Source organism: Taurulus bubalis, assembly GCF_910589615.1.
Source record: "Taurulus bubalis genome assembly, chromosome: 14".
In the NCBI taxonomy this organism is placed as follows: domain Eukaryota; kingdom Metazoa; phylum Chordata; class Actinopteri; order Perciformes; family Cottidae; genus Taurulus; species Taurulus bubalis.
Window position 1 is genome coordinate 19435643 of NC_136602.1, and position 22371 is coordinate 19458013.

Below are 22371 nucleotides of genomic sequence, written 5' to 3' on the forward strand. Positions count from 1 at the left end.
AAATAAGCACTCTCTGCCACAAAGTCTCAGTTACTGTCTGAAGTCACAAGACAGTTCATTCAGGTTGACTTTGAGCTCCACATGAGAGTGAAGTGAAAGAAAAAGAGTGGCAGAAGGGCCAAGACCTTTGGTCTCATTTAGCCTCCAACTGCTTCACCTTCTGCTCTCTGCAGCTCAACATCAGAGGGCCAAGGGAGGGCCAAAGGACCAGGGACAGGAGCCAGGGGCAGGATGTCACGTCTAACCCTGAACCCAGCAGCCAAACCAGCAAGGCTCTGTGGGGACGCTGCGTCCTAGCTTTGAGAACAAAGGTGAGGGTCTGACACTGGCCAGGCAGCCCCCTGCTCCTGGCTGGACTCCAAGTCTTCTCGGACCCTTTAAGGCTGCTCTACAGGACCATGTCCAGGCTTTGGCACTGCTGAGACCTTTTAAACCCATCACACATGGAGCCGTTCCCCATGGCATGCAGAGATGTGACTTGGCGGAAAATATTTTGTTCCCCTCCAACTCAAGAACACTCTAAAAGAGAAACACCGAAACGAGTCGGTCCATTCGGAGACTGTAGCCTTACGCAGCCAAAATCCCAGACACGCATGAAGCAGGAGCACACGAGGGGACAACACGGATAACAGAACTGCTCATGTGGAGGCTTAAAAACAAGAGTTACCTCTCTAGGAGTTTCATAAACTCTCCAGTGTGTCTTTTAACAGTTTATGAAGTCACCAGGAAAAACCCTTCTTATTATGCTGCTGGTGTCAGTTACATAAACAATGCACTTATATTACGCCCCAGGGGATGAGAGTGCTGTCTGAAATACCGTGTGAAATTCCACTGGGATAAAGCTGGTTTTAGAGAGATAAGATGTTTTTAGTATTCCTCTCAGCATGTTGAGTTGAGTGATCCAATCCAAGCTTCCACTGAAATGAAGGGCATATCTACCACATTAATGTAGATTAATGACTCAAATAGTCAGATTGTGATTTTAAGCTTTGCTATGGAAATACATTTTTAAAAACACAATAAATATACAAATATATTGCTTTCTCCTAATTTGAATCCTCACCTGATGCCTCCATGATAACCATAGACCAATTTGAAAAGCTTGGCTAGATACTCAACACAAGTATAAATCACTGATTTGACTGAGGGTCATAAATGCTATACCTGCTAACCTTCACAGGAATGCTCGTGCTGCAATACTGAGCCCTCCAACCAAAAACACATAAATGTTAACCCTTGCATTAGATAACTGGTCGCATTAAAACACAAGAACAGTAATACAATAGGAGGTGACAGAGAGTCAGCCCCTCAATATTTTGCTGAGTGAATTATGTCGGCCGCGTTTACAAGCTGACAATTATATATCAGTACTTAATATTTCCTTTACATTATTCAAGTACATTCATACACATTCAAATATTTCCCAAAAGCTCAGAATTTGGGTGTAAAAAGCACCACATTTGGAGGCTCAAAGGGCAGAAATGTTCTTTAAATGTATCCACATCAGTGTGAACGGACGGGTAGAGGGAGTTCCCTGAAGAGGCGGCCGTGGCTGAAAGGAGGGTGTACGTTGGTAAAATGGAGAGAGGGAGTGGTGTTTAAGGGGTCTGAGTGGTGTCCAGTAGGGTTCAAGTGCTGGTGTTTTGGTCTTTAAGGAGGCAAGCAGCAGGACTGAGACCCAGAAACCAGAGGACCTCCAACACAATAACAGCGGAGTTTAGGGGCTCCCCATCTTAGCGGTTTGAACAATTCCACAGTATGTCTGTGCATTAATGAACTACTTGGGCTCATATGCAAATTAGACAATGGAGCGAGACACACTGTGCATGTGGTGAGGGTGTGTGGAGCGCGGGTGTGTTTCTGTGGGAGTGTGAGAGCCCCAAAAGGTGGGAACTGGGCAACCTTCTCACCCTTGTTCTGTGTTCCTCCACAAGGGTAAAATAGGAAGAAGTGGGGAGGTTTGTGAACGAGACGCTCCAAAGGCAAACACACAAGAACAGATATGGGGGGTTTGGGGGAGTAAATACCAGCGCAGGGGGGGTTAGGCTCTGTGGTTACGGCGTTCTCAGACAAACAGCGTGATCAGGATTCAACACACAGACACGTAAACAGAGAAAACACACTCACACGCATTCCATACACAGACTCCCAAACTGAGAAAATGGGCAAAGCCCAATGCAAACCCCAAAACAAGCTGTAAATGGTAAAGAAGACGTGGCACTTTGCCATAATCCCCAACAAGACATCAGTCTCCCATGAACAAGAACAATCTCTGGGAACATCTGAATGAATTGACAGAGAAATGGATGAATTAGTAGATGGATGAGAGAAAGACGGGATGAATGGCAAACCTTGGCCAGAGCACTGGACTTGGAAAGGCTGCTTTCTTTCACCACCCTTCTGAAGCTATAGATCTTTAAGGGGTGTTTGGTGTGAATGAGAGCACGTCTGTGACTAGTGGCTCCTGTGTGCATGTGCATGCATGTACATTATGCAATTTTGTGTAAAAGTACATCAACTGCACTTGTGTAAAACTATGCATTTATACACACCGTGTATGTATGCACTTGTATGCAACACACTCATTGCTACTGAGTTACAGTTGCCGCCACCAGTGTGACCTTCCTCTCAACCTCTAATGTCTTCAGCAGCCTCTTTTCTCTGCTTGTACCTCCCCCTCTGTCTGTTTTTATTTTTTTATTTCTCTCTCACACAAGTTTCTCCTTGTTTTTATCCCTCCTGTCTGGAGGTTTTACTGCACATGAATCTGCTGTTTGGATTTAATAATGTTTGCTATGTGCATGTAGACGTCATACTGATGGCTGCAGTGGATCTCTCACAATGCATCCCTGATCTACCTTTGAATGGTTATAAACACATTGTTAAGGTTTATCTTTAAGGTAAAGCCCCTGCTGCACATCTGATCTACCATTTCCTCCTGAAAAGTATACTTGATGTGTGTCACAAAGCTTGAAAGACAGCAGAATTCCAAACTGCAATACTGGAGAAATTAAGAGCAGGTGTGGAAATGAGAGAGAAGCACATAGGTAGGCCCCCTGTAGAGGCCTTTGCAGCTATAATAACAAAAGTAGAAGAGGACAAAGAGATGGGCTGGAAACCTACATTATGCAAAAGTAATCAGCAGAAGAAACCACTTCGTCACTGGCCTTAGAAGCGAGGACCAGTTCAGGGACAGACACAGAAAGAGATACGTTAGTTAAGTAAATAGTGTGCGATGGGGATCATCAACATTGGAAACTGACACAGACTCATCAATCTGATGTGACCATAAAACAGCTAAACTTTATTGTCTGTCCTCCAAACATGACACCGGTACAGTAAAGGGCAGATACAGAGACACGCTGAAAGCGAAGCTCAGTGTGAAACATTTAAATCACCAAGAGAAACATCTGTCTCTCACAAAACAAGCTTGCAAATCAAAACGTGAGCCATAGAGCATCGCGGCATTTTGGGGAGCAGGGCAAAGACTTGTACTTTATATGAACTATATTACAACTGGCTATCATTAACATATAAGAGAAAGGAACAGGGTTGCCATCATGGTTTAGGGGCAGAAGTATATTATATAAAATCCAAAGTTTGCATGATGTATGTGATATTGCATATACGCCGCCAGGAGTTTCACTCCCACAAGTACATCTAGTGTTGCAGCAATCCTCCCGATGTTGCCAAAAGGATGAAATATTAAACGCAGTCAGGACTGAACGATTAATATGATTTTTAAAACGCCTTTGCAATGAACAGAATGCAATTTTGAAATCACAAAAGCTGGAATAAATAAAATAAATGTTTTTTTTTATTAATGCGACACAATCTAACCGATCAGAGGGTCAGAGAGAGCGCAGTGGGCTTCAAGTGCAAAGGCACTAACCTGTGCATCGTGTGACACGTGCACGTGGGAGTAGATGAAGAAAACTACGCCGCTTCACGCTTTGATGCCGTGCGAGAAGGTTCAATAGCTAAATAAATCAACAAATCTCATTTCATCACAACATGTAGAGACCTGGCCGACATGAAAATGCAGGAATTGTGTGGACAGTATCCAATGCCGTGTTGGCCATACTATAGAAGGATGTATTCATTGTGTATATTGAATACTATAGAAGACAATAAACTTCCTCCTCATCTTTAAATCACAAATCACAATATTGGCCTCAAATAAAAATCACAATAATTTTTTTTCCCATATTGTCCCGCCCTGATACTAGTAGAATACCATGTGAAAAATGCCTAAATTGATGTGGGAATGTGGTTTCAACGACTATATTTTGATCGCAGTATCAAACATCGCTTTCAGCACATGGAGATTCTGTTGAAAAAAAAAAGGTGAAAAACATGAGAAACTTGGACACGTTGACGTGAGACGATGCATACCTTATAGCGCATCTTGGGACAGGAGTGGATGTAAAAGCCCAGGTAGTAGTAGGACAGCTTGGGGGACTGTTTCTGCAGCTGCCTGGTGAAAGCGATCTCCCTGTGGCAGGAAACACACAGACACACCTTTACACAGAGGCACTGGAAGAAAAGGCTCAGGCTTTCAGAAACGACACACATATGCACGCAGCTCGGTGCTGTTGCTTCCTACAATGACTGTGTTTGAGCAACACACATACACAGATGCAGGAACAACAGAAACAGCAGAGATAGTCAGCAAGTTTGAGAACAATAAGCCAGATAAAGTGAAGAGTAATTTAGAATACACTGATTAATATTGCAATCTAAACGGAAGTGTCTAAGTGTGCACTAACTTAAAAAGCATATCATCTGACAGGTTTAATATATCAACAGCATATAAATGAGGCCATTGAGAAATAAAACCGGTGCTAGCAGCTCTGACTCGAGCCGTGCCGAAGCTGAAGGAAGTAAACACCCACACTCAAAAAAGCAGCTTTTCTTGGTCTCATTTCATTACACAAAAACAACTGCCTTCTCTTTATCGCCATTGAGCCCCCCAGCAGAAAAGAAGGTGGTTAAAAAGGAGGGAGAAAGCGTGTAAAATGAAGATTTAGAACTTGGAAGATTTATATGGCTTCTTCAAATACAGTAAATGTCTGGCCTGTTTTATTTCCCCCCCAATAGTTTCTTCCTTAATTGCATCCTTTTTCTTAAAGCCCATTTTCCCCTTTCCCTCTGTCGTTTCCTTCAGTATTCCATAACTAAATTCCAGCTCCGCTTTCTTCTCTCTTTTTGTCTCACTCTTCCTTCCACCCTCTGTGTTTCACCCACTTAAATGAAGGGGGAGAACTCCCTTTCTTACAATACTTAACAGAGAGGAGAGAGAAAGAGGCCTTAAAATAAAATAGATGCACTGAAGAAATAAGACGTGGGACAAAGCGAGCCAAGCCGGGGAAGGGGAGCAACAGGGAGAGAGAGGGAGCAGGAGGAGAATATAAAAGAGGAGGGTCAAGAAAGAGAAAGGGAGGGAGAGGAGAGGCAGCTAGAGCGAGGTGCTAGAAGGTCACCCGCTTGCTGCCAGGTTCCCGGGTTCCCAGCCCCTTTCCACAAAAGCGCCCGGCAGGCCTGAATTGGGGGAGGGGGGGGTCAAGAGAAGCGAGGGGCCCATTCACAAAAAAGCCCTGCGCCCCCTCTTTCACTTGAGGCCTTCACACCCCCACCTCCATGGCAGCAGCTTGAGTCCGCCATTATACCCTCTTCAGCCATCTGACACTCCAGCACAAGCCAATTATCAAGCCCTCTGCTCCTGCACAGCTTCCCTCATACTGATGTGCGTGCATACATACACACACACACACACACACACACACACACACACACACACACACACACACACACACACACACACACACACACACACACATCTGAAAACTCAGAGTGAGCTACAAGTGATGGGAAGCACACACAGGCTCATGTAACTGGGGAATTAACCTGAAATCACATGGTGTATGGATGTACGTACTGTGCATATATATAAAAAACTAGGGATGCCCGAGCAGATCTGCAAATCCAGCCCTTTATTGTTCATGTAAAAGCCTGATCCACTTCCAACAACTATTCAACACCACACAAAATATTACTTCAAAATAAATCATTAATGGTCAGTTGCCAGGCAGATGTAAAATCAAAACAGTTTTACTTATTTTAAAGTAGGCCTACTGCAGCCTAAATGTGCCTTTTGCCACTTTATTATGTAAAAGAAATGTTTTTAATGAGTGTATCAGCAATTACTGAATATTTAAGAACTTGGATGTGGATCAGGGGCAACACAACATAATCGGGACATCCCCATAAGAAAGTGATCGAGGTTGGACACCAGCTGTGTTGCCTACACACAGCGCCTCAGGCACCTCATTATGTGCCTCTTTACTACTTCTCCTCCTCCTCCTTCTCCTCCTCTCCTCCTCCGGGCAGAGGGAGCTACACTCCTGCAAGAAATTTCTCAACACCCCCCTCTTCTGTCTCTACTGCCGAACCACACAAATACACACATACCGATGTAAAGAGGACCGAAATACACACAGTGCTGTACTTGTTTTTGTACTTTTGAAACATACATCTTGAACCACAACTGTAACATAATCCAAACTCTACGGCTGTTTTCTCAGATGACGACAGGACAAAATATGGCCGACAAAACCGGGTTCCCAAAAAAAATTAAATAGAAAGGAACATTCTGTTCCTCTGTTATTTTAAAAGAGTGCACTTGTACATGGCTGAACAGCCCAGGTTCCAATCTAGTTGAGCTTAATGTGGAGAAGACAAGACACTGTCTGATGTTCTCAATGTTTGCACACGTTATGTGCACACATGCATTCTGAACAGTACGTTTTGGACAGAGTCAGCCAGGCCGAGCAGACTAGGGAGTGTCCAGACCTGATCAAAGGCCTGGGCTCTGGTGTCTGTAAACAAACGGGAGGATTTTAGTCCCGCTGGCTCCCTCCTCCGAGGCCTCCTCCACACACCAAGCACTCCGTGTTACTCTTGGAGTCAGACTCTTAAAATAATAAGTGATGACCAGGGTGTTCCCTTCATACGAGCAGAGCCCGTCTGTCCGAACCGCTGGGCTCGCAACTCACATACGAACACCTGCACGCGGCAACTTTTGAAGACGAGATCCCGCACATCTGTGCAGAAATATGTTAAAAAGCCATTCTCACATTATTGGGTTACATTTTACAGGAAACGGCAGATATGTGCGCCTGTAGCGTATGTGTGTGTTCTCTTGTTTCATCTTGGCCGAGAGAGCTGTCGTCAGCTGAACCACAAACGGAGCCCTGCCCCGGCCAATCAAGTGTGAAGAAAGCGGTACTTTTCCCAACCTACAGTATTATGGCACTTATAGTATACTGTTCTAAGGCAAGACAAAAATTCGGGAGGAGACAAAAAGATCAAGAGTCGGGGGGAGAGAGCACGTCGAGAGGAGGGCAAATGATGAGGGATGAAAAGGGAGGGAGAATAAAAGAGAGAACAAAAGAAGGGAATGGTCACCAAGGAGAGGCAAAGCAACAGTGAATCACTACACTATTCGTTTTAAGACACAGTGTGGTGACTGTAAATAATCTCTACCTCTAACCTCTACTTCATAATTTGCATTGGGTTACATTTGACAGGAAATCTGCAGCACGTTCTTGTTTAATATCCAGATATAATATCAGGAAAAAGACACTGCAGCATCCTCTTTGCGACATGAAGCAACACAATTATGGATATTATGAAGCATGAGCACGGACCATGACATGCTATGGCCGCTACTAATAATCTCCACCATCTAATATGTTTTAGGGGCTTTCAGAGTTCAGAGGGGCTTTCAAAACAACAGAAAGGGGGATGATGCGGATGGTCAAAGTCCTGGCAACCAACCTGAGAGCAGAGTAGGAGCCCAGAGACAGCGAGGCGAAGTCCGGGTGATAGTAAAAGTAGACGGAGGACACGCATGTCGGCAGGATATCGATCACCCCCACCGCCACCATGCGCCCGTCCAGCCAGTACTGCTGGTGGAAGGAGCCGTAGCCCACCTCGGGCCCGTCAGGAGAATGTTCCGCCTGGAGAGGGGCACAGAGAGAGCAACGGTGAGAGAAGTCGTCTTGTGTGTCTCATAGTTTGTATGAAAAATATATAAATCAGAGCAGTGAAAATATGGGATTTAAAAGGTCTGTTTTTATACTGTTTTATACACACACATGCACACAGACACACACCTGTATGATGGTGTATCAGAATACAGGCTTTCCCCCGCCAGGCCTCACACATAATGTGTGGGGGTGTACAGTAGCCTCACATTCAGCTCGCTAATGGCTCCCAAATGTGGAGCGAGAGCTGGGTGGAGTTGGGGGGGCCTGGCCACAGAAACACTCCAGGAGAGCACTTTTTAATAAAAGACCCTGCATGAGCAAAATCCATTTCACCAAGCGGTGGTGGAGTGTTGCCAAGCTTTCTCCTCTACGTCTGTCTGCTCTCTCTCCATGTGGCATGAAAGAATGTGGGTGGAGGTGTCCACCCGTGCGCCTGAATCCACCCCATTAATAAAACGGTTAAGTGTTCGACACACATTGCGTTTCTCATACGGATCCACATGCTGGGTTTTTCAATCAAGTCACTTCACTGCTTTTATCATGGAGGCTTAAGACTAGAGGCTCGGGGTTAGGGTTAAAAGTCATAGCAAGCTGGGGTATTGGTTTGTGTGTGTGTGTGTGTGTGTGTGTGTGTGTCTTTTTCTTCAGTGCACTAGTAACAGGATCCTTCTCCTTCACCAACATTCATCTGGACTCAGTTAAATAGCGCAGACGATGCTAGTTATCACAACACTGAGAGAGCTAGCTCGCTAATCCATCGCGCCACCGGGCCCACACTCTGATCAAATTAAACCTGAGCAAAAACAACACACACACACACACACACACACACACACACACACACACACACACACACACACAGGTGACACACATTCCTCCTTACCACCATGCATGGTTTTCTTCAGTAGAGCTGGTAGTAAAAGTTTAAAAATGATATCCCACTAGCTCAGGCCTCTTGAACACTCAGGTCTGATTACCTGCCTGACACAATATAGACCAGAGTCCATTTACTTTTGTGTGTCTGTGGGGGTAGCTGGGTGGGACGGGATGATTAAATTGTCTAAATGCTGCTCCACATCAGAGGCCATATGATACGAGATTAAAATGTTGTGGGTTTCGGCAAAAAGGAGGGAAGAATCAAGAAGAAAAAAACAAAACAGTTGCTTGAGGGGCAGCCGGGGGTATTGAAGGGTGACAGGCACCACATCTGGAGCGAGCGCTCTATGTGGCTGTGAGTGTGCCGAAGGTTGGGGGAACTGTCCGTCTGTGAAAGCAGGCCGCCTGTTATTTCTTGGCAGCAGTTCCCCCAGAAACACTGGCGGCTTTGTCAGAGGCTCTTCTGTGTCAGTTCAGAAGTTGTAAGTAAGAAGCAAGAAAAGAGCAAGAGGTGATCTGCGTGTGTAAGAAAGGGAAGGTGTTTTTCTTCTAATCCATTTCCAGTATAAATGCTTGAGCACAATAATATAGCCGTGGATGGCTGTGCACAAAGAAGCAATGTCTGAGTTTGCATGTTGGTCTGTGAGTTCATACCGTGTTCAAGGCCGATCTCGTCTGACTGACCTGTGCGTCACCTCAGACGACAGCTTAATGGTCGTGTCCTTGCCACTGTGACAACAATCTAAACATGCTCTGGAACACTTCAAACCACCCAGAGTTTCCCCTGCAGCCCCAAATCACTCTCATATGGCCTAAATGCAGGGCCCTGTGAGCCGTGTGCTGCATGTTTCTTTCAACCATGGAGAAATGTCAGAAACGGGAACCGAGTGCACGACGCCGACTCTCAGACACTTTCTGTGTAGCATCTGTGTCGAGTTGCTTATTCTAGCAAATCCCACGCAAATATAAGCCGGATCTGGCTCTAAGGGCGGTCCGACATGGTGGAGAATGTGTACTGTGGAAACAGTATGAAGAATAATTGACCGACTGTGTGCCGATAAAAACTTTGTATCGTTGTTTGTACGATTAAGCAAAATGGGTGCGACAGGTTTCCAAACCTTAAACAGGACAAAATTCAGTCGCATTTTTAGAAATGACTATGCGGCTTTGAATTTTTCTCGTGTGAAACGAAAATGTCCTTCATTGCTACTGATGATGTTTTTTCCAGTCATGTTTTTCACAAACACTTCAAAGGACATTATTTATATGTGGTCGAAAGTCAGTGGAACAATATGTGGCCTCGCTAGATTCTGCAGTGCACTGATGCCTTTCAAACATTAATTCATGTGTTTTATGAGCAACACATTGATGGAAACACACAATCTGGATAGCGAGGGGAGTGTTTCAGTCAATGTGATCAAAGCACATTTTGGGGATAGTTGTTTTCCCAATATAAGAATAAACAAAGACTTGGCCAAAGAGAATGTGACAGATATTAGTTGAAGAACAGATTTGGGAAATAGCTTTGCGTTTATTCCATTTCCTCAGAACAATAGTCAATTACCAAATCTATTTGGGATGAGCATGGTTTCGCTTAGTTTCTTGCCTGCTTTTCAGATTAGTTTTTCCCCTGGTATTGACTTTCCCATGTTTTTATTTGTCATATTCATTTGTAGTTTTCTTTATTTTATTGTTTTATTTGATTTAGCGTTCATTCATCATCCTGTATAATGTTGTTAATAAACCTATTATTTTGAAGACGCACTAAAACGAGTGTAGTTTCTTATTTCAAGTGTGGCGACCCTATGAGGGTCATAGAATGTGCTATATAACCACAGCAGTCTACTCACTGCTTTTAGGGTAGAATCTAATCAGAGGAGAGTTTTGTTTTTTTAATGCACAACATCAACCATTTGCAGAAGCGTTCTTCTGTTTTACAGGAGATACAGCTGGTTGACTGCTCTGCTTTTGGCTTACTGTACAGCTGAGGCATGCACATGGGGGTCTGTGTCTTCACTACTATGGTATGTCAGCTGGTGCAATCCCTGCTGATGTGTATCTCGGTTTCTTTGCGTAATGAAAATTCTCCTTCTCTTATCTCTCAGGGAAAGCGAAAGAGACCAATCACAGAGAGAGAGAGAGAGGTTGAGAGCTGTGGCCATAAAAGAAAACTTGGTGACTAATTGGCCAACACCCCTGTTAATGAGTGTTTGCCCCTTGGTAGACGCATTAGGAGGCTGTTAAGAAAAATAAATAGAAACAGAATGAGTCCACGAACTCCGCACAGCCCATAAAACCTTGCGCTCCTACAGCACATGCCACTTCGACCTCAACAAGGTCAAGTGCAGGGACATAGAAACCTGTAGGCCTGCTGCTCACCATGTCTGCAGGTACTGAGGACGTGTTTACGTGTCCGTTTGTGTGCGTGAATTCATTTTTATTTTTTATATACAGAGGAATCAGGGACAGCTGATGTTCATTACCTCAGAGTCTCAGCCCGAATCCGCTGCAATTTTGGTGAAGTGAAACACAACAACGCACAAATAAGACGTTCAGTCAGATGGTCATAAGTCAGACGACCTGGATCCTAGTTAGCTGCAGTTGGATTTGTAAGTATTCCGTTTGCATACATTTGTATAAATACCGGCTTACATGTGAGCTGATGAACCACAGAGTATGCAGGTCCATGTGGCGAGTGTCTGTGTGTGTGTGTATGTATTTTAATAGCACTCGGATTGGAGACAGATGTAGGCCGACACGCAGAGGTAGCGCATAATCACTCTGAAATGGAGAGCATTTGGAGAGAGACAGGAGAAGACAAGGGGGGTGTCAGAGAAAGAAAGAAAAACACGTTGGGCGAGAGGAGGCCAAAGAAACGGAGACAGCCTCCTGAACTAGTGTGTGTGTGTGTGTGTGTGTGTGTGTGTGTGTGTGTGTGTGTGTGTGTGTAATAATAATAATTCAATGTGCCTGGCCGCTAGCCTTGACGAGGTGATAAAAGCTTGTTTCCTATAAACACTAATGATGTTCATTAGTGAAGACCTGAGGGGGCCCACGAGGCAACACAAAGTGACTGTGTTTGTGCGTCTCCGTGTCAGTCGGGTTGTGCGCGCTCCTGGACCTCAATCCTATTAAAGTGGCTGTAATAAGTGCCCATCCTGGGTCTAATTGCTGGTGTAATTGTCCTGACCCGACAGGTCCACTGGTGTTTCTGAAGGCTGCAGCTCACCAGGCCTGCTAAGTGCTCAGTGCTGCAGATCTCCCTCAGTGACCACAGAGAATACCACAGCTCAACGGTGAATCCTCTTCCAGACACCATCAATATCCTTACTATTATAACCATCGAAAAATCAAATTAGTCGATGGACTTGAAGCAATCGTGTATTAATTTAAAGCTGGGATAGGCAGTATAATTTTGCCGTCTTGAAAAATATAGAATTAGGCTTCAGCATATTTTAATTAAAAAGGGTCTTGAGAGAAATCTAGGCTTCTGCACCTTCTCTTGGCTCTGTATTCAGGCTTAGTAAATCCTACTAGTGGCTTTACACATGCAGATGCCCTTGCGCAATACTTCAGTGAAAGCCCGATCAAATGGTGGAATATCCTCCAGGAAAAGCCGCTATTCCAGCATTGGCAACAATTGCCTACACTGCAAAGCAGTTATTTTTCTTTGTACGACAGGGTTACACAACAACATTTGGATTGTACTCCCAATATGCTACATAGGAAAGAAAACAACAACAAAAAACTAACTTAAACTTCTGCAGAAGTGAGCTAGCTGCAGCCAGCTAAGCAGTCTGCTAGGCTAGGAGCAACATTTTCTCTTCATCTCTTTAATTGTTCAGCCCTCCAAGGTTACTGTGGAATTTTGCCTTATGACAGCAAAAACATACTGTCGGCTTCTGGTGCTTTAATCTGTACCACGCCACATGAAGTGAAAAGCAGAGGGAAGTCCCATTCTGTGGAGGCCACAGGAAAGGACTGGTCCGAAGACCTTGTGCAAAACAGTTGCAACACAATCTGGACACCATATTTCACTGTTTTCCTCTCTCAGCACCCCCTTTCACTTAGACGGGGCTGAATTAAAACCCCTCCGATATGAAACAAAAAACCCTTCCTGAATCCCTTAACCCCCCCCCCCCCCCCCGCTCAATCCAGCTGGAGGGCTCTTGAAGAGAGAGAAAGAGAGAGAGAGATTGGGTAGGTATGTGCTGGACGAGGGGGACTAGTGTACATTTAGCCCCCATACGAGTGTGTTTGATGACGAACTAAACTGCAACGCTGGACTTTTTTTTCCAAACATTATCATCATCATCATCATCATCTCCATGACAGTAATTTCGCCAGGAGGACATTTTCTTTGCTGTTAAATCATTACAGGTAATACATATAGATGAATAGAACAAAAAAGAGTTTCATTAAACTGTCAACAGGCCAAAGGAAATACATACCTCTAGTGGTGAATCACAGAGAAACCTCCGGAACTGTGGAGAGGGTGGGGGAACAAAGAAAAAAACAGTTAGCTCTCTGGGTCATCGACACTTTGCAAAGGCTTAAATGAAAACCACACACGTCGCCATTGTTTTCCTATATAGTTTATCCCTCCCTCTTCTTCCCCCTCACTCAGGTGTCCCATCTAAAATGCAAAAATTGTATTTACACAAATGAAAACATTTAACCCATCAACTGAGGCTCACAATCCAAAAGGGAGGCTATTGTGACAGCTTAAATTATCAGCCTTGCCTTCCTCGAAATGCACGAGATATTAATTCCTCGGAGGACTTTATGTCCGTGGAACCATTACATCTTTCATCCATTCTCTACACTTTTTTCCTGCGCTTCCTTCTTTTGTTAGCGCCGGGGTTGAGAGCAGTGTGTTTACAGATGAGCTGACCTGCAGGACTGGAAGACCAAACGGAGCACGCTGCCATGTCTCGGGCCCGAAACCCGATCTATAACGAGAACCAGCGCGGCCACAGCGGAGCAGTGATTGACAGCTTTTTGGTTTTACCCCGTCTATCGCACCCACATGCGCCGCACCGCAGCTTCAAGTTCATATTTCACAAGGAAATGCTACAACTCCAGCCGCGTCTTTCATATGCAGAAATGTTCAACTTGGGCTCCACTGTCTATCAGGACAGGAGTCTAAAATGGCAACGAAGCATCAGAACACACGAGATAGAGAGGCATTAGAGATAGGAATAAATAACAAGGAGGGCATATGAATTATGTTATTACAATTATCACACTCTTGTGTTTGGCTGCTGGTAATACTGTGGGGTTTGTGTCTTGTCTTCCCTCATTCAAACCCAGATTACTAGCTTCTCTGCCACTCGTGATTTCATTTCCGTCAGGACGGCTGGTGTTTGGAAAAGGACTCTCGCAGAGTCTTGGATGATTCCAAGTTCATCCAGGACACGCTGCAGCTCTGTGAAGATATCGGTCTTTCCCGCTCATTAAAACAAAAATGCTCTACAAGTTGGAGAAATTCCCACAAGCACACCGACATCCTCCGTCTGCGTGCACAGCGGTGCAGCTGGTAACGCACTGCTGACGGCATGGTTCGCTCCTTGCTTAGGTGCAACTCAAAATCCTGACAGTTTCCCGAACTCATCCAAAAGACTGTGTGTTTCTCCGTTCGTCTGCCACAGCTGTGTGTGTGTGTGTGTTGATGACACTTACGCAGTGTTTTCCAACAGGGGGGATGTTTTGGCAGAGAGACGCTGCAGAATGATGCACCGTCATCTGTCATTTCTATTTTACCTTGGCCCGAAGCAAACTGTTTTCACTACCTTTCAAAGTCACTCACTTGAGTTGGATTCCAGTCATAAAAATGACTAAATCCAACAAACATATTAGTGAAGTTCCAGTCAAGGAAATAAACGACTCTATAAAATGTCAGGATTACGCGAGAAGACAGCCAGTGTGCCCAACCTAAAAAGCAACAGCGCTAAAATAAAAACAATGCATGCCCTTTTTTTTGCTGAAAGGTAATGTTGGGAGCTATAAAAGACTCGTAAACTCTGCACCCCGCAGTGCAGAAGACTTCGACAAGATGCCAGAACGCTGTCTTTACCCTCAACCTCAACCCAGGACGGAGAGAAGCAGAGGGGATGTGTACTTGCAAAATCTTTACATGCAGTTACTGGACTTTAGTTGATAACGATCTCTACTCTTGCAAAAACATGCTTATCAAGTTCCCCACCTGTGTAAACCATGCCAGTAAAGTGTAATTTTCCTTTCCTAACTTCGACTACTTGTGACTACTGCACTCTGCCAGTTAACAAATTACCAACAGCAGCGCCTCCCGATGTGCAATACTGCCGTCGGGCACAAATTAAACTTTTGTTTAAACCTCACAAAAAAACTAAATGGTTTACCAACAGAACAACAGCTGCAGTTATTAGATGACATCATTTCTGAAAGGCCATGAAAGGCCCCGGCTGCTGTGCGTGTGTGGAACTGTGAATCTCCAATTGACTTTGTAGTGAAACGCCGCATTATTTCATTAGACAAGCAAATGCCTACTTGGATGTGTGTCTCATGTTGTGATAGCTTGTCGCAGTCCTCGGTCCCTCCTCCGCCTTTACCAGGCATTCGCAGTGGGGGCTTATGGGTAATCATACCAAGAGGAAGAGCGGAGCAACTTTCCACTACTTGGCTGGGCGAGGCCGCTCTCTCTCCCTCCTGGAGCCTGGCAGACCCCTCTCTAGCCACTGACAATCAACAGACCACACGACCCTGCCAGGCTGACACTCAAACAGAGATAACTCATTAACACACACACATATTTGCTCTGCAGGAGACAGACGGTCTAATGTGTAGGTACTGTCACTCAGGCATGGAGACGGCAGGGGAATCTCTCTCTCTCTCTCTCTCTCTCTCTCTCTCTCTCTCTCTCTCTCTCTCTCTCTCTCTCTCTCTCTCTCTCTCTCTCTCTCTCTCTCTCTCTCTCTCTCTCTCTCTCTCTCTCTCTCTCTCTCTCTCTCTCTCTCTCTCTCTCTCTCTCTCATACAACGACACATATGCCTTCTGGAACGTTCCCATCTACAACACATGGAGTCCATCCCTTCCTCTCCAACTCTCCCTTTCTGAAAGTAAACACTCATCTGTGTACGATTAGAAGGGCAAGCAGCCGTCTCTCTCACACACACACAGAAACACACACACACACACACACACACACACACACACACACACACACACACACACACACAGTCGTGTCTTCACTCACTCACACACAATACAGTACATATAAACACATGCATCTGCTTGAACCTAATTGCTACTTAGACCTCTCGTCATTGTGCTTTCACGCTCAAATGGCTGTACTTATTCCAGCGACAATGTGCCTGAATTACCTCGATCACATTAAAAAACAATACAAAAAACAACCCCCGTCTTTCACCTAACATTTGCTGACTAGATCTTTGTTTTACTTCATGATCCTACCTGTAGTACACCGACAAATAAGTAAATACAAACAAAAGAGAGCTATGTTGCTTATAGAAGGTTTCATTGGATATCTCGTTAATGTGCATAAGTAAGGCAAGGCAAGTTTATTTGTATAGCACATTTCAACAACAAGGCGATTCAAAGTGCTTCACATAAAACCATTAAAACATAATGCAGATTTAAAACAGTTAAGAAAACATTAAGTAGGTTGCAAAAAGCGTTGAGTCAAGCCAAAAGTTATTTTCCTCAATCATTTCTTCCATTTTTACTGACATTTACCACTTTACATTTAATTGCAATGTCGCAGCTTTTTCCATATACTTTCTTTTTTCATATTTTGTTGGTTAAGGTCCCGGCCATCAGGAAGAGTAAATACAGATTTAACAGGATTTGTTTTCTTCAAAATGAATGCCACATGTGCAGGAACTCAGAGTCACGGCTCAGCAAAACAGTTAAGACCACTAAGTGTGAGCAAGAGTGTGTGTGTGTGTGTGTGTGTGTGTGTGTGTGTGTGTGTGTGTGTGTGTGTGTGTGTGTGTGTGTGTGTGTGTGTGTGTGTCTAAATAATTGCAAGTTTGTGCTTCAACTCTGTCAGGAAACCCTGATTGGTTGTGGACGGAAAAATGTCTGGCTCTCTTCCAGTCATGGAATGACAGGAAATGCATACATCCTTAAACAAACAAAGCCAGTCCCCTCTAGGACATCATACTGTCTAATGGTAGTACAATTTGGGCAGGGTAATTGAACGTACAACACACACACACACACACACACACACACACACACACACACACACACACACACACACACACACACACAGGCTCAGAGCCAGGCTGACGGCATTCCACATTCTGTCCCAAGGTAATACTTTAATGGATTAATAAATACCTCAACGAATACTAAATGGCCCAACTTCCTAGGTAGCAACAGCAGGAATAGAACGGTATGGCACCAAGATTTACCATCACCGCATCAACAATGTGTTTTCCATTTCTTTACGAATATGCCCCAGGACCATGGGGGGGCTCTGAGCTTCTGGGAAGACAACAGGCGATTTAACCTGCAGCTCGACGGGCGAGAAAATAAAAAATCTGTAGAGTTCACTGCTGTGGGCTCAGGACTGGCTACCACATCAGTGAGTCCAACAAAGGGGAATATGATAAAGATAGCTTTGTTTGAGTGGGAACAATTAGGGATGACCATGTGCAAGTTCACTGCAGACGAACCAAGGAGAGGGGACATAATAGCAACTCCAGTTCTAGTATTAAGGAGACAACAGAAGAGGCACTTTACAGAGGACGATCCCAGGAGGATGGAAGCCGTGGATATATCTGGATACATCATTTCATCACGGTGTGATCCCATTGAACGACAATTAATTATCGCTCAGCCCTAGTTGCAATCTAGAGTTCTGCATATACCATTCCTTGTGGAGATGTCGAGGTGAATTACGATTAATGTTCTTCAGGAATAATTCATCACTCTGTGCTTTGACACTACACTACATTCAGTCAGTACACAACTTGGAAAGTCCATCAATAAAAAAAAAAAAATGTACTTTAGTATTTGGCACCCAAACAGACAGCGGCATTGTTTGCGCAGCTCCACAACTTTCCTTTTTTTGTTTGTTTGTTTTCTTGTTTTTCAAATGACTCCTCTAGTTCTTGAACCATCCGATCCCAGTACAGTTATAAACCCGAGCTGAAGGTGAAGTGCGCACACAACACACGCTCCCTTTAATAGAGCTAGCGTTATGGCACTAGGAAAGAATCTGCCAGTCTGCCCAATCTGACAGCTTTTATTATTTATTAATTACCTTACTTTTACAAGCTTTAGAATTCAAGTAATTTACTGAGGCCTGCTGGCAGGAGGGAGGAGGAGGTTTTTCCAGCCCTGAGGGACAAAAGGCCCTCTCAGGTTAGTGAGCATGTCCAGCAGTTCTGCATCCTGACTAGACTTTATTTTCTCCTCTTTTATTCATATGTAAAGTGGAGAAATGTAGGTGTGTGTGTGTATATATATATATATATATATATATATATATATATATTTTTATGGTCCAATTTACTGAGAACTATAAAATAATGTTCAAACTTTATGAATTTATAATTGGCTAGGCCTATTCCCATTCATTACTAAACAATACTTCTCATTCATTGCATGAACTAGTGAACTTCTACTCTGTCTTTTATAGTTTAAAGTTGCAGCTTACACATTCAAAGAATTGCGTGCAGAAAAACATTATTCGTAAAGGATTTATCGAGGCCCAATAAATGCTACAATTCTTCCAATAGCATGCACGTTGCTCATGTGATGGAAAGTGGGATAAACGGGTGTTGATCCAGGTGCAAAGACTGCGACGACAACAAATTCAAAAAGAGATTAGTATAAAATTAAGACCACAACTAGGGATTACTTTCATCATCAATTTATCCATCAATTATTTTTCAACGATCACTGATGTAGATTCAGATTTAGTTTAGAAAATCCCAGAAAAGTCCACGGTGACATCTGAGGAGAACTTGTTGTTTCACCAAACAGTCCAAAATACTAACAACTAAAAGGTCCAGTGTGTAGGATTTTTGGGGATTTATTGGCAAAACTGGAATATAACATTCATCGCTATGTTTATCAGTGTATACAGTCCTGCACCCAAAAATAAAATTGGTTCTGTTTTCGCCGTTTAAATCTACAGTACCAGTCAAAGGTTTTGACACACACACCCTCCACAAAAGCTTGTTCTGCTCTCAGCCACTACAGGATGACTGAGAGGTGTGCTCTGTATTTTTTTTCTGTATTTGTCATGCTTTTGACAGGTCCTCTTCACAAAATTATGTTATTTTGCATGAAAGGGTTTGTAAAAATAGTTGTGTTTTATACAACGGTTAGACCAGACTGACAATTGAAAGGGCAGAAAGAGAAAAAGATCCTCTGAGCCACAGTTGAATAAGAATAGAAGGAATCACCAGCCATTCGTAAAATGAACTCAAAGCTTAGCATCAAAAAGTGTGGATTTAAAAAGAAATAAGTTCCTGTTTCAAGAGCACAAACATGCTGTAAAAAGGTGGAATGTTAACAGGTGTGTTAATATTAACAGCTATTCTTAAAACATCAAAATAGAAATAGGTTAGTTTAGGGTTAGCAGTGTTGGAATTGGACAAACAAAATCAGTGTAAAACTATTCAATCTCACCACTGAGTAGACCAAAATATTTAGAGCCCAAATGCACCGTTGTGTTTCAAGAATGAGCTTAGGTCATTTATGCAAATTCGAAAAAAGGGGCATTTGGGAGGAAATAGAGTTGCAACAGTATTCTCCCCTGACATGTAACACTTTGGGGACTTTGACTAAACACAAGTTGTATTCAAGTAATTATTCTTCTTCTTTTGGGGCCAAAACTATTACAAATGTATATAGTAAAATGTAATGTCTGAATTATACTCTTTTTGTGTCTAAAATAGTCATCATTGAAGGAAAGTAAAAACATCAACATACCAGGTGTGTCCAAACTCTTGACTGGTACTGTACATACGGAGCGGGGCATTCTTCACAATGTCTGCCACGATGCACCGCCATGTTTATACAGTAGCCCGGAAGAGACAAACCAAACACTGGCTCTACGTAGAGAGAAGGCCCTTTAAGTAGGTTCTCTAACACGCTTAGAAAGGGGAGGGGTGAGTGAAGGGGTATTCAGTTGGTTGCAATCTGCAGCCTCACCACTAGATGCCACTAAATCCTACACACTGCTACTTGAGATTAAAACGACAGGAATTGGAAAAAGCGGCAAGGTACTGGAACAAGCATGTGCAGTAGTGGCCTACAGTAGGTGCAGAATAATAATCATGCAGTACCTCGCTCTCACTACATTCGCTGGGGTCATCACCATGAATGGCCATCTGGTAGCGGGCGTAGAGCGCCACCGACCGCTGATAGGACGCTGTGAATTGAGGGTCCTCAAAGTTGACCGGCACTAGCCTCACCTTCAAGCACAAGGTGTGGAGGGAAAGGAGCAATAAAAAAAAGGTGGAGCGGGGTTTTATAAGGGTTGACAATGAATAAAAAGGACGTTGAGTTGTTACAACAACAACAAAAAATGAAGAACAGGAAGAAGAATCATAGATGCTTTGGAGGATTCAACAGAGGTTTTAAACAGTATTATACAAGTGTTTAGGCATCTGAAGGTTCACGTCAGTCTCCTAGTCCTCAAGGCAAAACTTGTTTGTTTTGAGTTTAGAAAACAATGGGATTCTAGGAGACTGAGAGTGTGTTTTTTAAAAAAATCATAAAATGACTTGAGGATGAGGCTAGTGCACCGCCCAGCTTCTACCGCAGATTGCAGATAATTCAAGATTCAACACAGCATCGGAGTGTGTGAGGTCGGGAGCAGCAGAAAATCCAAAAACGTGTCTCCGTGAATCATCTCAGCTCGACACGTAGAGACTCCTCCGACACTACGGTCTCCTCTCAAGAAAGGTAAAGAAGGTAAAACAGACTGCACGCACAAAGACAATTAACATGTCATTACCACCGCGGTAATGACATGTTAGGTTACAACTGTGATGTATGTAAACTATGGCGTGTCAAGGTCGAGAGGGTTCAGCTGACGAACTGCTCCCCCAAAAACTGAAACAGCTCAAGACAGACTAACGACCCGGCTGGTGGACCGAGGGCCAACTCAAGACACCTGGAGAAACACTGCTCTCAACCACGGCAGATGGAAGCATTTTCCCCTCCACTTCCTCTCACGCTTATACACATACACTCTCTTTAATATGAACACATTAATTTAGTTTCTTCCCCTCAATGTGTCAACTGTCTGTTAGATGCAGCAAAGTTTAAGAGAGAATAAATGTTCAGTCTCATACAGTTTGAAGATACAGTGCATTCCCTACTTTTCCTTCAGATTTAACCCTTATGCATCACTAGAAACTATTTTAGCTTTTTAACTATTTTTGTCATCATTTTGGCTGCGTCAATGCATATGGCATATATTTTGGTTTCCGTGTTTAACCTCGTCTCCTATAATAAGTCTATAGTAAACTGTGTAACCAAACTACAGACAGAAACGTCCCCATCCCCACTGAAACCCATCATGCATTCTATCCTTTCAGGCTTTCAATCTTGAGCCCTGGCTGCAAAATTTCAGTTTTTACTATTTTACAAGAAATTTAGACATTTTCTCATGTTTGTCATTTGGGGGAAATATGCTATTTTTCTTAGTTTCCTTCCCATAACATAAAAAATGCATCAAAATCAATGTTGCTGAGTATTGATCAGACTGCGAAAAAATAAATCCCCGGAGCATACAGTATATAAAAATATTATAGAATTTTTGTGGAGGTTTTCATAAAAAAAAGAAAACAGCGGCATTATGTAAAGTAAATAAACTGATAAGGGGTTAACATTATGAAAAGGAAAGGATATTAGTAGTTATGATCAGGACTGATGTTGGTTCAAAGATTTAACGTGAAAGCCTTAAAGATTGTATCTTATCCCAGACTGTGGGACAAATATTCCCATACCAGTTAGTATACAGAAAATAATTGAATTGTTCTGGGGGAGGGGGTTATAGTAACAGTAAAATGTAACAATAACAGGCATTATGTAAACAGACTGGCATTTAAAAGGATTACAATTCTGAAAATGATTGTACATTTTGGCTGTAATGATTTTTTTACATTTTTCTCCTCTAAGGACTTTAGAGAAACGTGTTTAAAGGGATGCACCAGGGTTAAATTAATTTAAACAAAAAATATATATTAAAATGTAAATGTATTGTGTTGCATTTCTTTAAAACATAATCACATGCAGCACTTACAATAAATAAATTGTTGAGGCAATGACACATTTTAGTCCATAAGATGCTATAAAACTAGAAAGGAACCAATATAAAATAAAAGAAATTAGAGCAAGATAAAAATGCTTTTGATGCCTCGTAGGTACCCAAACGTGTTGACCCTCTCCCTCCCTCCCTGTACCCCTTGAGCAG

At 43.3% G+C, this 22371-nt stretch overlaps 1 protein-coding gene across 1 annotated transcript in view; it reads right to left on the bottom strand.

Annotated features, from left to right (window-relative positions):
• Window positions 1-22371, bottom strand: part of ate1 (arginyltransferase 1) — a gene marked incomplete at its 5' end in the record, with an annotated part of 53654 nt that overhangs the window by 18173 nt on the left and 13110 nt on the right. The window contains 4 exons of the mRNA XM_079229481.1: window positions 4396-4495; window positions 7840-8021; window positions 13379-13411; window positions 20234-20362. Of these exons, the coding sequence (XP_079085607.1) occupies window positions 4396-4495; window positions 7840-8021; window positions 13379-13411; window positions 20234-20362 (444 nt within the window). The remainder of the gene's footprint in view (window positions 1-4395; window positions 4496-7839; window positions 8022-13378; window positions 13412-20233; window positions 20363-22371) is intronic.